Below are 15,080 nucleotides of genomic sequence, written 5' to 3'. Positions count from 1 at the left end.
GGGTAATGAAGAGTGGTAAAGAGGGTCTAAAACGTTATATAACCTCTGTTTGTAAGCCGAGATGAGTTTTGGCTGACTCTTTGAGTGAATGATAGGAAAAAGTTCCTCTCCCAGCTGTATAAGATCTTCAATAAAGCTTAAGACCAGAACTGTCTACACTTGATCCTTGACTAGTTTTCCGAGTTTAACAGAACGAACTAGAGATAAAGCTATTTTAGATCTAGTATTGCACAATGAGGCAAGATTAATTAGTAACCTCATAGTAAAAGGAAACTAGTGATCATAATTCCATATAAAGTTTGAAAGCTAAATACTCCAATCACGAACAACAGTCTTAAACTTAAACAAAGCCAATTACTTAGACAGAAGAGAACATCTGGCGAAGGTTGACTGGGTAAAAATAAAAGAAATGGTGGGAAACAGTTAAAGAAACAACACAAGATGTTAAAAAAAAAATATTTCCATTAAAAAATAAAAATGCAGCAAGAAAGATCTATCTATGGCTTAATAAGCAAGTTAAGGATAGTATTAGATTAAAAGGAGAGGCTTATAATGTTGCAAAGAACAGTGGTAAGCCTGAGGATTAACAGTGTTTTAGAAGCCAGCGAAGGGAAATTGTGACATTTACAAAATGGGGGGGAAAAAAATGTAAGAATATAAAAACAGATTGCAAGTATATAAAAAGCAGAATAGCTAATGCAAACATTATCATGGGGAATAAGACAGAGACATTGAACAGACAATGTGTGTCTCTCTTCACAATGGTAGATACAAATAAAAATTACAGGGCAGAAATAAAGGGTAATCTTGGAACAAATAAGAGAGAGGAAATGAAAGTATTTTATACCAGCAGAGAAAAAGTACAGGAAAAACTTAACGGCATCAGAGAGGGTGCAGAAAAGATTCATGAGAATGGTTCCAGAGAGAGCTTCAGGTAAGAAAGACTAGAGAACTTGGGACTGTTTTCCTTGAAGAAAACAATGACAGAAGATGTGATAGAGCATTCAAAATTATGAAGGAACTGGACAGAGCAAATAGGAAGAAACTGTTTTGACTAGTGGACAACGAGAGGGCACAGATTTATGTCGTTGGCAAAAGAAGCAATAGCGACAGGAGACCTTTCACTCAACGAGTGGTTAGTATTTGGAATTTACTAACCGACAGTGCGGTGAAGGCAAGTTCAATCGGGAATTTCAAATGTGGCTACAGGGAGAATGCGGGGGCGTGTTTTATAATCCCAGATCAGACCCACCAGTGGCTAGGATACTGGACAGAAACCCCAATATCTAATTTTAATTTTATAAGACTGCGAGGAAAGGTACATCGCATGAGGAGTTATCAGGGCGGCACGGTAGCACAGTGGTTAGCACTGTTGTTTCACAGCACCAGGGACCCGGGTTCCATTCCCAGCTTGGGTCACTGTCTGGGCAGAGTCTGTATGTCCTCCCAGTGTCTGCGTGGGTTTCCTCCGGGTGCTCCGGTTTCCTCCTACAAGTCCCGAAAATTGTGCTGTTAGGTGTATTGTATATTCTGAATTCTCCCTCTATGTGCACGAACAGGCGTTGGAGTGTGGTGACTAGGACTTTTCACAGTAACTTCATTGCAGTGATAATGTAAGCCTCCAGGCTAGCAGGGAGACAAAGGCCAAAACATCAGCCTCTCTCAACTCCTGGACTCCCCTTCCAACACCCCAAATATCGCCACATCCACACGCAACACCTCATCCCAGAACTGCCTCAGTCTTGGACACTCTCAGGACATGTGGACATGATTCGCAGCTCCCCCACCCCCCACGCATCACCCAAACCTATCCTTTACCACGCCAAAGAATCTACTCATCCTCACAAATGCATGTATTCTGTGTAATCTGAAATATCATATTAAATGTCCACCACTGCATTTCTATTGACCTATCTCTTTTTTGTAAAATTTAGAGTACCCAATTCATTTTTTTCCATTAAGGGGCAATTTAGCGTGGCCAATCCACCTACCCTGCACATCTTTGGGTTGTGGGGGTGAAACCCACGCACACACGGGGAGAATGTGCAAACTCCACACGGACAGTGACCCAGAGCCGGGATCGAACCTGGGACCTCGGCGCCGTGAGGCTGCAGGGCTAATCCACTGCGCCACTGTGCTGCCCTATTGACCTATCTATTAACCTTATTTGCCAGTTCACTTTAGTTAGTTGTGTTTTCATGGCCTCATAATTGTTCTTTTTATGTTTAAAATACAAGTCTGAGACCCATTCTTCTCTCCCTCAAACTGAATGTAAAATTCAATCACATCATGGTCACTGCTACCGATGGGCGCCTTCACTACAAAATCATTAATTAATCCTATCTCACTGCATAATACCACATCTAGTCTAGCCTGCTCTCTGGCTGGTGCTAGAGCACTGTTCTTTTTTAAAATAAATTTATAGTACCCAATTCATTTTTTCCAATTAAGGGGCAATTTAGCGTGGCCAATCCACCCATCCTGCACATCTTTGGGTTTTGGGGGCGAAACCCACGCAAGCACGGGGAGAATGTGCAAACTCCACACGGACAGTGACCCAGAGCCGGGATCGAACCTGGGACCTCGGCGCCGTGAGGCATCAGGGCTAACCCACTGTGCCACCGCGCTCCCCCAAGTGTGCTGTTCTAAGAAACTATCCCAAAAACATTCTATGAATTCTTCATCTTAGCTACCTTTGCCCATTTAATTTTCCCAATCTATATGCAGATTAAAATCTCATGATTATCAGTGTACCTTTCTGAAAAGATCTCATTGTTTATTCCTTTACACCCCATCCTGCCGTATGGTTACTGTTAGGGGATTTGTAGACCATTCCCACAAGTAACTTCTTGCCTTTATCATTTATGATCTCAGCCCAAATCATTTTTACGTCCTAGTTTCCATTAGTAATTAGAGAGGGATGATCCAAGTTCAAAAAGAGGTGATTGCATTGAAAAATACAATATTCTAAAGGGGCTCGAGAGATTAGACATGGAGGCTTTTTCCCCCTGGCTGGGGAATTTAGAACATAGGACGATAGTCTTAGGATATGAGACCAATTGTTTAGGACTTTTTCTATTTTATTTTGTCATGGGATGTTGGTGTCAATGGTAAGACCAACATTTGATGCCCATCCCTAATTGCCCTTGAACTGAGTGGCTGATTAGGCCTTTTCAGCATTTGTTGGTTGTGGAGACTGGCTTTCAATTCCAGGTTTTATTAATTAATTTTAAATTTCACTAGCTGCCGTGGGTGGGTTTTGAAGAAAAGAGCATTAGCCTGAGCCTCTGGATTTCTTGTCCAGTGACAGTATTATTATGCCACTGTCTCCCCTCACCAAGGTGAGGAGAGACTTGTTCACTCAAAGGGTTATGAACATTTGAAATGAAATGAAAATGAAAATCGTTTATTGTCACAAGTAGGATTCAAAAGAAGTTACTGTGAAAAGCCCCTAGTCGCCACATTCCGGCGCCTGTTCAGGGAGGCTGGTACGGGAATCGAACCGTGCTGCTGGCCTGCCTTGGTCTGCTTTAAAAACCAGCGATTTAGCCCAGTGTGCTAAACCAGCCATTTGGAATTCTCCATCCCAGAGGGTTGTGATTGCTCTATTGCCGAATATATTGAAGGCTGAGAAAGACAGATTTTCTGGAGTTGAGGCTGAAGATCAGGCAGAATCATATGGAATAATGGAGGCAGCTCGGCAAGCCATATGGTCTACTCCTTCTGCTATTTCTTATGCTCTTAAGTACCAGTTGTCCAATCTCTCTTCGTAACTAAAATTCACCAGTCCAGTCAACATCTTCGGAAATCTCCACTGTACCCTCACAATGCTAGACCAGAGCCCCACACAGTATGAAAAATGAAAATTGCTTATTGTCACAAGTACGCTTCAATGAAGTTACGGTGAAAAGCCCCTAGTCGCCACATTCCGGCGCCTGTTCGGGGAGGCTGGTACGGGAACTGAACCGTGATGCTGGCCTGCCTTGGTCTGCTTTCAAAGGCAGCTATTTAGCCCAGTGTGCTAAACCAGCCCCTCAGCTGTAGTCACCAGTACTCCAGCTGTGGCCTAACCATTGTTTTATACAGTTCTAACATAGCCTCCCAGCTGTTGTACTCTGTGCCCAGACAAATAAAGTATCTTGCATGCTTTCTTGAACTTCTTAACTACCTGTCTAGCCACCTTCAGGGATCGGAGGACTTGCACTCCAATGTTCCCTGTTTCTCTAGGCTTCTCTGCATCTTATTTATTAGCCCAATAATTAAGTCTTCCCTTGCCATGTTCAGTGTCCCCATTACCTACATTTTTCTACTTTGCTCCTACTTGCAATATGCTTTTGGCTAGAAACTTGAGTCACATCAGATAGCAATGTATGTATTGTTGAAGAAAATATACTCAACGAAAGAAAACTTGAGAGACAGGAGAGAGACAGACAGACAAGCAGACAGACACATATACAGACAGATACACAGGCTTCGGAAATTAATCCCAATCTCTAACAAAAAGTACAGGGACAAAAGACGTTCATGCTACAAATACCAAAAAATGCCGACACCAAAATAAGTTTCAAAAAATTGGTCTGAATTCCATACAAAAATATTAAAACCTCAAACCTCAGGGCAGCACAAGTGGATAGCACTGTGGCTTCACAGCGCCAGGGTCCCAGGTTCGATTCCCCGCTGGGTCACTGTCTGTGCAGAGTCTGCACGTTCTCCCCGTGTCTGCGTGGGTTTCCTCCGGTTTCCTCACACATTCCAAAGACGTGCAGGTTAGGTGGATTGGCCATGATAAATTGCCCTTAGTGACCAAAAAGATTTGGAGGGGTATTGGGTTACGGGGATAGGGTGGAGGTGAGGGCTTAAGTGGGTCGGTGCAGACTCGATGGGCTGAATGGCCTCCTTCTGCACAATATGTTCTATGATACTATGCGAATATTTAAAGATCCTGGAGACACAATTATGATTAACTTCAACTTTCTAAACAATCCCCAGCCTCTTCCCATAAATAGAATAAGATTAACACTTACATAAAGAGTAATTTTGGTGCAATGGGTCAGGATTTTCATTTTGTCAATGGCTAATTGTTCACAATAGTTTTTGGAACCACCTCTAGAGCGCTCTCATTTCTCCATTAAATGCACTGCATACTAAGCAGTTCAGCAAAGCGTCTTTTAAAAGAACAGAATGGAAACTCCAGGATGAGCCATACGCAGGATTAAAATACCCAATATTAATATTCATTCAACATCATAAAAAGATATTACTTTGTATATTACCAACAAGACAGCGGCAATAGATGTCAGAATGCATTGAAGTGCATACAAGAAAAGAACAGAAACTTGGGAGTCTATGTGCACACACTAGTAGCAGAAGATGACAGGGTAGGTTTCAAAAGTGATTAAGAAAGGCATAAGAAATCCTGGGGCGGGATTCTCCGACCCACCGCCGGGTCGGAGAATCTCCGGGGGCTGGCGTGTATCCTGCCCCCGTCGCTTGCCGAATTCTCCAGCCCGCGATGGGACGAAGTCCCGCTGCTGGAATGCCTGTCCTGCCGGCGAGAATCAAACCACCTCTCTTACCGGCGGGAGTAGGCGGCGCGGGCAGGCTCCGGGGTCCTTGGGGGGGGAGGGGGATCTGGCCCGGGGGGGGGGGGGGGGGGGGGGGTGACCCCACGGTGGCCTGGCAAGCGATCGGGGCCCACTGATCCGCGGGCGGGCCTGTGCGTGGGGGCATTCTTTTCCCTCCACCTCGGCCACAGCCTTCACCATGACCGACGCGCAAGAGACACCCCCCCCCCGCGCATGCGCGGGGATGACGTCAGCAGCCGCTGACGCTCCTGCGCATGCATGGACTTCCGCCGGCCGGCGAAGTCCTTTCAGCCCCGGCTGGCGTGGCGCCAAAGGCCTTTCCCGCCGGCTGGCGGCGCGCCAACCACTCCAGCGCAGGCCTATCCCCTCAAGGTGAGGGCTTGGCCCTTAAAGGTGCGGAGATGCACCTTTGGGGCGGCCCGACGGCGGAGTGGTTCCCGCCACTCCATCCCGCCGGGACCCCCCGCCCCGCCGGGTAGGGGAGAATCCTGGCCCCGGTCTTTATAAATAGGGATGTACAATACAAAAAAAAAAGTTATGCTGAACCTTTATTTGTTACTGCTTATAAAAATACAGATGATATCACCGAGAGGCAACTTGTAGATGTGAAAGAAGGGGTGTAGGATATATCCTTGGCGTGGATACCGGAAAGGAGAAGAGAGCCATTGCAGGTATTCGCTGGCTATTCTCAGGAGAGGCAGTGGCATAGTAGTAGTAGTAATAATAATAATAATAATAATAATAATAATAATAATAAATAATAATAATAATCGCTTATTGTCACAAGTAGGCTTCAATGAATTTACTGTGAAAAGCCCCTAGTCACCACATTCCGGAGCCTGTTCGGGGAGGCCGGTTCGGGAAGTTCACAAGCTCATCCACACATCTAGTGAAGGAGAGTCAGTGGCCTAGTGGTATTATCGCTGGACTAGTAATCCAGAGACCCAGATCCAATGCTCTGGTGATCCCAGGTTCAAATCCTGCCATGGCAGATGGTGAAATTTGAATTCAATTTTTAAAAAATCTAAAGATGACCATGAAGCCATGAATTATCAATTGTCATTAAAACCCATCTGGTTCACTAATGTCCTTTAGGGAAGGAAATCTGTCTTCCTTACCTGGTCTGGCCTACATGTGACTTCAGCAATGTGGTTGACTCTTAAATCCCCTCAGTGGGCAATAAATGTTGGCCCAGCCAGCGATGCCCACATCACATGAACGAATAACAAAAATATATAAATTATAGAGAAGAATGAAACCAGGCAGGTACAGTCCCATCCAGCCTGATGACAGAGACCATGGAGTGGAATTTCATGTTCAGCATGTCAAAGGCAACTGACAAAAGGATAAGGCGGGCTAGTTTACCCTTTACCATAGTTACGAACTATTTCAATATTCTGGGTGACGGGGAGATTCAAACAGTTCCAAGAAAGATGCGCATGGATTTATTGTGTAAGAACTTTGGAGAGGAAAGTGAGGTTTGAGATGAGACAGTAGTTCACAAGGATGGAGGGGTTAGACTTGGCTTTTTGAGGAGAGGGGTGGCAGTGGCAAATCTGAAACAGAAGGGACAGATCCTGAGGAGAGAGAATTGTTAATGATGTCAGCTAACACGGGAGCCAAGAAAGGAAATGAAGTAGCAATATTTTGTAGCAATAAGCTCTAACAAGCAATAGATGAATGTATGAGGAAAACTAGAAAAAGAGAATTCTGGGTTAGATCAAGGGGGAACCTTAGAAGAAGTTATGCCTGATGGGATATGGGAAGGAAGAGAAGCAGCAGAGACAGCTAAGCGCATGGTATCGATCTTTGTAACAAAAAAGATCCACAAGCTCATCACACATCTTGTTGGACAAAGAGGGAAAGGTGGTTTATGAAGTTGGTTAGTGGTGGAGAAGCTGGATGTGGCTTTGTTTTCCTGGATGATCTTGAAGAGTGGGCAGTTTTGGTGATGGAAAGCAATGCTTTAACTGGTATAACCAGATCTGGTGATGAATAGTTAAAATATTTGTTCACAAGCAATAATAGTTATGAAATGTTAATACCCATAGCAAAGATGGCAAAAATTGAAAAAATATATCGTTTTTAATATACTTGGGATTCTTTCTTTTAAACGGAATGCATTTCAAAACTATTGTTTATATTCCCTCTAGTATGCCGATGTGCTCCATGTGTGATATATTGTACATTCACAATGAGGACTGATAAATTAACTACTCGGCAACTGGAAGCAACATTCCCAGTGGAGATAAGCATGACACCTTGTTAAACATTTTGGGTGGAGAGAGTCGTTAGCTTCAGCTTGAGGATCAAACGGTGATGTTTTTGAGGGATCTACAAACAATGGCCAAGACTTTGTATTCAATGCATTGGAAATGGAGAGCCAATGGATGTTAGTAAAGGCAAGAATGATAGGAAAGTGGGTTTTAAACGAGGATAGGAATCCATGTAAGAGACTATTTGGAGCACGAGTAGTTTTTCATTAAAAGGAATTTGGGATTATTTTCATCCTCTGAAATAACGATGCAGGAGGAGGAGGATTTGGCCATGAATAGTGAGAAACAATATTGTTTGCATAGGGTCCAAATATAACTGTAAAGAACCAGGGCAGTCATGTGTCAAGTACATTCAAACTCCTAGTTCGCACGCTGGCGAATGTAAGTGGGTACCACATCAAAGAACAGAATTCTCATATTTAACTTCTAATGACATGGTAAACCAACCTGAAAAGCAATAATCAAAAATAACACAAGCTGTTATTTTAGAGATGAGAAAGCTGTATTTGCATACAGAAAAGCAGATCATCAATTTAGCACAGCATTTCAGTTAGACATCATTAGTTGGAGCTATTTTCACTGCTTTGCATAAGTGTATCTCAAGGTCATGTATTAAAAAGACTGAACAAAGCAAATACTTAACAGCGTTACAAATTAATACACAAGTACAGATTTGTACCATGAGCAAACGTTCATATCAAAACTTCACCAAATTAACAAAAACTTTTCTTGCTCTCAAGCTTAACTTATAAAGTTCAGCAATATGCTAGCACATCATGCCTTAGCCATTAACTGAAAGCAAGTGTCTTTCGGTTCGCTACAAAGCTCAATATTTTTCTAGACCTGTTGATTCACCGAGCTGTACCTATTTGAAAATATGCAAACAAGGGCAGTTTAACCAATTTAAAACACAGAAAAGGCACCATCATGCATGACAACATTAATCTCCCCCCCCCGCCCCCCCCCCCCCCACTTTCAAAAAAGAAATTCTCTCTTACCTCCATATTTATCCCACGTCACAGCTAAAGGAATTTAACCAGAACAAGACAAATATATGAGCAGGTATAGTCCTTCAAATTATGAAACAAGGAAACCCCCAATTAACTAATTTTGCATTAAAACTCTAAGCTTCAATATACAGTAAAGAATTTTCCCCAGTGAGCTAGAGCAAACATTACAGACAACAGGATAGCCGTCAATGGACCAATGTCTACGTCAAACCTAACTATTCTCTATCCTGTCAACACCATATGTAAATGCACATTGAAAACAGCAATTAGCAAACACTACACTCTCTTTCTAAGCTGCTGAATCATGTGGTTGAAGGTAAAAGTCGCCTTAGTAACCAGTAATAATGATAGCATTCAGCAGAATAGAAATAGGAGCACACAACTCAATGGCTTTGCACAGGTTGGTATTTTTATACCAAAAGTGCCACAGCAAACAAGAAAATGTAGTTATTTAAAAATGAACTAAAACCTCCCAATTAAATTGGTGCTATTAAGGTAGAAATGCACCTTTTTAAATGATACTTGAAAGACTTTTTAAAAGGTTATAGAACATACATAAACAGATACAAATCATTGCAATATTTCACCCACTCACAAATGTCAACCTAAGTAACTCATTAAAAAACTCACATTTATAAAGCAGCTTTAATGTATTTCACAGGAGTGTAAGACAACAAAATGGGCACAATGGAAACAATGGAGATGTCAGGCAGGTAACTAAATACTTGGTCAAACAGATGAGTTTCAAGGATGGTCTTAATGGAGGCTAGGGAGGTGGGGAGGTAAAGAACTAACGGCCTGGACACCCAATGCCATGGCTGGCAAAAGGTGAGACAATTGGGATTGGGGGATACAAAAGGCACAAGCTTGAGAAACAGAGTTATCAGACGGTTGTAGGCTAGATGAAGTTACAGAGAAATGGAGGGCAAGGTCATAAGGACGAGAATTTTAACTTGGGAGACATTTGGGGACATAGGTCAGTGATAAGATAGGTAGGATTTGACGTGGGTAAGAATAAGGGTAATGAGTTTTAGATTAGCTCAAACACAAGTAGAATGGAGGATGGGAATGTGCCAGGTGGACACTGAATTCTTGAATCTGGTGATGACATAAGCTTGGATAAAACATTTCCAGCAGCAAATGGGTTCAGGCAGAGAGTGATGAGATGTTACAGAAATTACATGCATGGTATTTCTGATGAAGAGCTTATTGGTTCAGAAATTCAGCCCATTTTTTTCATTCTTTCATGGGATGTGGGGATCACTGGCTAGGATTTGTTTGCCCATTCCTAACTGTGCTTGAGAAGCTGGTGGTGAGTTGCCTTGAACCACAGCAGTCCACGTGTTGTAGCTATGCCCACCATGCTGCTGCGAAGGGAGTTCCAGGATTTTGAGCCCATGACAGTGAAGGAATGGCAACATAGTTCCAAGTGGGCTGAAGGGACCTTGAAGGTCATTCCTATCCGCCTGCTCCCCTTCTAATTGGTGGAGGTAGCATGTTTGGAAGATGCTGTCGACACAGACTTGGTAAGTTGCTGCACTGCATCTTGTATATAGTATACTCGTGGGCAACACGGTAGCACAAGTGGATAGCACTGTGGCTTCACAGCGCCAGGGTCCCAGGTTCGATTCCCCACTGGGTCACTGGCTGTGCGGAGTCTGCACGTTCTCCCCCTGTCTGTGTGGGTTTCCTCCGGGTGCTCCGGTTTCCTCCCACAGTCCAAAGATGTGCAGGTTAGGTGGATTGGCCATGATAAATTGCCCTTAGTGACCAAAAAAGTTAGGTGGGGTTATTGGGTTATGGGGATAGGGTGGAAGTGAGGGCTTAAGTGGGTCGGTGCAGATTCGATGGACCGAATGGTCTCCTTCTGCACTGTATGTTCTATGCTGTCACTATGTGTTGGGTGATGGAGGGAATGAACATTTAAATTGGTTGATAGATAGCCAATCAAACAAGCTGTTTTGTCCTGGATGATGCCATCCTTTTTGTGTGTTGTTGGAGTTGCACTCATCCAGGCAAATGGAGAGTATTCCATCACACTCCTGACTTGTGCCAGGCTTAAGACAGTCAGGAAGCAAGTTACTTGCCTCAGAATTGCCAGCCACTGACCTGCTCTTGTCGACATTCTATTTATATGGTTAAACCAGTTCAGTTTCTGGTCAATGGTAATTCCCCAGGGTGTTGATAGTGATGGATCCAGCAATGATAATACCATTGAATGTCAAGGGGAGATGGTTAGATTCTCTATTGTTGGAGATGCTCTGTGTCTTGCACTTGTGTGGTGGTGCAAATGCTACTCCCACTCATCAGCTCAAGCTCAGGGGAACGTAGAAAGGTAGAAAGAGATGTCATTGCTCAACTCAAAAAGGTATGGTTATGATTGGACCAAGATGGTGTGGTCAACCACATTCAAAGGCTGCAAATAATTCAAGAATATGAGGCTGTCATGTTCCATAATAACAAAAGACGTCATTGAGAATATACATTAGTTAAGGGCCAATGCTGTGGCAGAGTATTTGACTGGAGAGCTTCAATCATGGAGTTTGGGGGAAAATGGGCAAGATATGGAAGATGATAACACGGTGGAGGACTTAGTAGAGAAAGGGACCAGAATTCACAACCTAAGCCCAATTTGTAAAGTACAGCAGCCATTTGGAGATAACCCCTTAAGCCACTGGAGATAACCACTCCCATTTCTACACTGTTTTTCCACCAGCATGACTGAAAAAACAGACCGTCGCAATTTAGTGTCTGTTGTTTCAGGAATCTTGCTATATGAAATTGATTGTCACATTTCCCTTCATTAAAACAGTGGCTACACTTCAAGAGTATTTAATTAGCTATGAAGTGCATACAAATCAACCTTGTTCCTTCTTTCAAAAAACATACCATATTTAGTGGAGCACACAAATATCCCGCACTCGAATACTTAAATGCTGCAAAGTGTGCTTACAAACTCACCTGCCACCAGGATGGGCATGCATGCTGCACTGCTATGCATTCACACTATATTTAGTTCATATGTTTAGTTTTCAGAGTATGTTGCCTATTGCCAGCATGTAGATGTCTTAAGTGCTCTCAGGAGAAAGCTGGACAAAATTGTAAGTACATCAAGAGGGTGGGCCAGGTGCACTAAGGAACTTGCACATTCTGAAGGGATAGTTCTGGGTATCTAAGAAGTGTTTGTACTGGATGAAATGCCCATCATAAATGAGGAGAATATACAGGAGATAGCCAATGTAATATTCAACAACCTTCAAAAGTTAATCAATGACTAAAGCAATCCCATATATCATTTTCAGAGCATTACTTTGGTGATAGTGACCACAATTCAGTTATGTTTGCTTTAGCGATGGAAAGGGATAGGTATATACCGCAGGGCAAGAGTTATAGCTGGGGGGAAAGGCAATTATGATGCTATTAGGCAAGACTTATGATGCATAGGATTGGGAAGGAAACTGCAGGGGATGGGCACAATTGAAATGTGGAGCTTGTTCAAGGAACAGCTACTGCGTGTGCTTGATAAGTATGTACCTGTCAGGCAGGGAGGTAATGGTCGAGCGAGGGAACCGTGGTTTACTAAAATAGTTGAATCACTTGTCAAGAGGAAGAAGGAGGCTTATGTAAAGATGAGACATGAAGGTTCAGTTTGGGTGCTTGAGAGTTACAAGTTAGCCAGGAGAGCTAAGAAGAGCCAGGAGCGGACATGAGAAGTCCTTGGCAGGTAGGATCAAGGAAAACCCCAAAGCTTTCTATAAGTATGTCAGGAATAAAAGAATGACTAGAGTAAGAGTAGGGCCAGTCAAGGACAGTAGTGGGAAGTTGTGCGTGGAGTCCGGATAGGAGAGTCGCTAAATGAATATTTTTCGTCAGTATTCACACAGGAAAAAGACAATGTTGTCGAGGAGAATACTGAGATACAGGTTACTAGACTAGACGGATTGAGGTTCATAAGGAGGAGGTGTTAGCAATTCTGGAAAGTGTGAAAATAGATAAGTCCCCTGGGCCGGATGAGATTTATCCTAGGATTCTCTGGGAAGCTAGGGAGGGGATTGCAGAGCCTTTGGCTTTGATCTTTATGTCGTCATTGTCTACAGGAATAGTGCCAGAAGACTGGAGGATAGCAAATGTTGTCCCCTTGTTCAAGAATGGGGTAGAGACAACCCCGGTAACTATAGACCAGTGAGCCTTACTTCTGTTGTGGGCAAAGTCTTGGAAAAGATTATAAGAGATAGGATTTATAATAATCTAGAAAGGAATTAGTTTGATTCGGGATAGTCAATACGGTTCTGTGAAGGGTAGGTCATGCCTCACAAACCTTATGGAGTTCTTTGAGAAGGTGACCAAACAGGTGGACGAGGGTAAAGCAGTTGATGTGGTGTATATGGATTTCAGTGAAGCATTTTATAAGGTTCTCCAAGGTAGGTATTGCAGAAAATACGGAGGCATGGGCTTGAGGGTGATTTAGCGGTTTGGATCAGAAATTGGCTAGCTGTAAGAAGACAGAGGGTGGTGGTTGATGGGAAATGTTAAGCCTGGAGTTCAGTTACTACTGGTGTACCACAAGGATCTGTTTTGGGGCCACTGCTGCTTGTTATTTTTATAAATGACCTGGAGGAGGGTGTAGAAGGATGGATGAGTAAATTTGTGGATGACACTAAAGTCGGTGGAGTTGTGGACAGAGCAAAAGGATGTTGCAGGTTACAGAGGGACATAGATAAGCTGCAGAGCTGGGCTGAGAAGTGGCAAATAGAGTTTAATGCAGAAAAGTGTGAGGTGATTCATTTTGGAAGGAGTAACAGGAATACAGAGTACTGGGCTAGTGGTAAGATTCTTGGTAGTGTGGATGAGCAGAGAGATCTTGGTGTCCATGTACATAGATCCCTGAAAGTTGCCACCCAGGTTGATAGGGTTGTTAAGAAAACGTACGGTGTGTTCGCATTTATTGGTAGAGAGATTGAGTTTCGGAGCCATGAGGTAATGTTGCAGCTGTACAAAAGTCTGGTGCGGCCGCATTTGGAGTATTGCGTGCAGTTCTGGTCGTCGCATTATAGGAAGGATGCGGAAGCATTGGAAAGGGTGCAGAGATTTACCAGGATGTTGCTGGGTATGGAGGGAAGATCTTATGAGGAAAGGCTGAGGGACATTCGAGAGAGAGAAGAAGGTTAAGAGGTGACTTAATAGAGGCATACATGATGATCAGAGGATTAGATAGGGTGGACAGTGAGAGCCTTTTTCCTCGGATGGTGATGGCTAGCACGAGGGGACAAAGCTTTAAATTGAGGGGAGATAGATAGAGGACAGATGTCAGAGGTAGGTTCTTTACTCAGAGAGTAGTAGGGGTGTGGAATGCCCTGCCTGCAACAGTAGTGGACTTGCCAACATAAAGGGCATTTAAATGGTCATTGGATAAACATATGGATGATAATGGAAGTGTAGATGGGCTTTAGATTGGTTTCACAGGTCGGCGCAACATCGAGGGCCAAAGGGCCTGTACTGCGCTGTAATGTTCTATTGTTCCTGAATGGTTTCTGAAGGTGAAGGGATGAATTTCCAATCTACATGTCGCAAATAGTCCTGGGTACATGGTAATTTCCTAGAAATTCCTTCGCAGCGAGCTATTGAGGAGCCAAACAGTTCTTCTCAAGTGCTGCAAATACTAAGAGCCTTGGACTTAATCTTGAAAGAGCCCCTTAATGACAAAGTGGGCAAGCTGAGGAATTAGCTGAAATCTTCACTGGCTTTGCAGAAAGACTGATGATGGAGCTCAAGATGATTGCAAATGTATCCTATCCAGCCACCCACAAAAATATAGCTAGCAGGCAGACACTTTATTAAAAATAGTTCCAGCTGTAACATCTGATGGCCCAGCACCAGTCTAAGATTATTATAAGAAAAGTGAATGGGCCAAATTACATTGTTCCCATATGACACTGTGACATTTAATTCATATGCAGAGGACAGATCAAGCAACGAGTCAGACCCCCAGAAACTGTTCCCAGTCAACTTTGGCCAGATCCTGCTTTATTTTAGTAAAATCTGCCTTGTCCCATTCCAAAACTGTCTTTTGCAGGTCATCTTTTACCTTGTCCATAATCTGAACCGTACCATGTTGTCATCGCTATCATGAAAATGCTCCCCCACTGTCTCATTGAATACTTGTCCAGCTTTGTTCCCAGAACCAGGTCCAGCACTGCTCCATCTTTTCT

General features: G+C 43.3%; 1 protein-coding gene across 7 annotated transcripts in view; it reads right to left on the bottom strand.

The window, feature by feature from the left end:
• Positions 1-15,080, bottom strand: part of wdr37 (WD repeat domain 37) — a 176,366-nt gene that overhangs the window by 135,693 nt on the left and 25,593 nt on the right. For 2 of the 7 annotated variants that reach the window (XM_072508289.1, XM_072508288.1), the window contains one exon: positions 8,860-8,883. The exons of the other annotated variants lie outside the window; for them this stretch is intronic. In XM_072508289.1, coding sequence (XP_072364390.1) covers positions 8,860-8,865 — 6 coding nt within the window. In that variant the 5' untranslated portion in view covers positions 8,866-8,883. The remainder of the gene's footprint in view (positions 1-8,859; positions 8,884-15,080) is intronic. 7 annotated transcript variants of the gene reach the window in all.

Source organism: Scyliorhinus torazame, chromosome 6, assembly GCF_047496885.1.
Source record: "Scyliorhinus torazame isolate Kashiwa2021f chromosome 6, sScyTor2.1, whole genome shotgun sequence".
NCBI classification, from domain to species: Eukaryota; Metazoa; Chordata; class Chondrichthyes; order Carcharhiniformes; family Scyliorhinidae; genus Scyliorhinus; species Scyliorhinus torazame.
The sequence above is the reverse complement of the archived record's forward strand: the minus strand, read 5'-3'. Positions and strand labels throughout refer to the sequence as shown.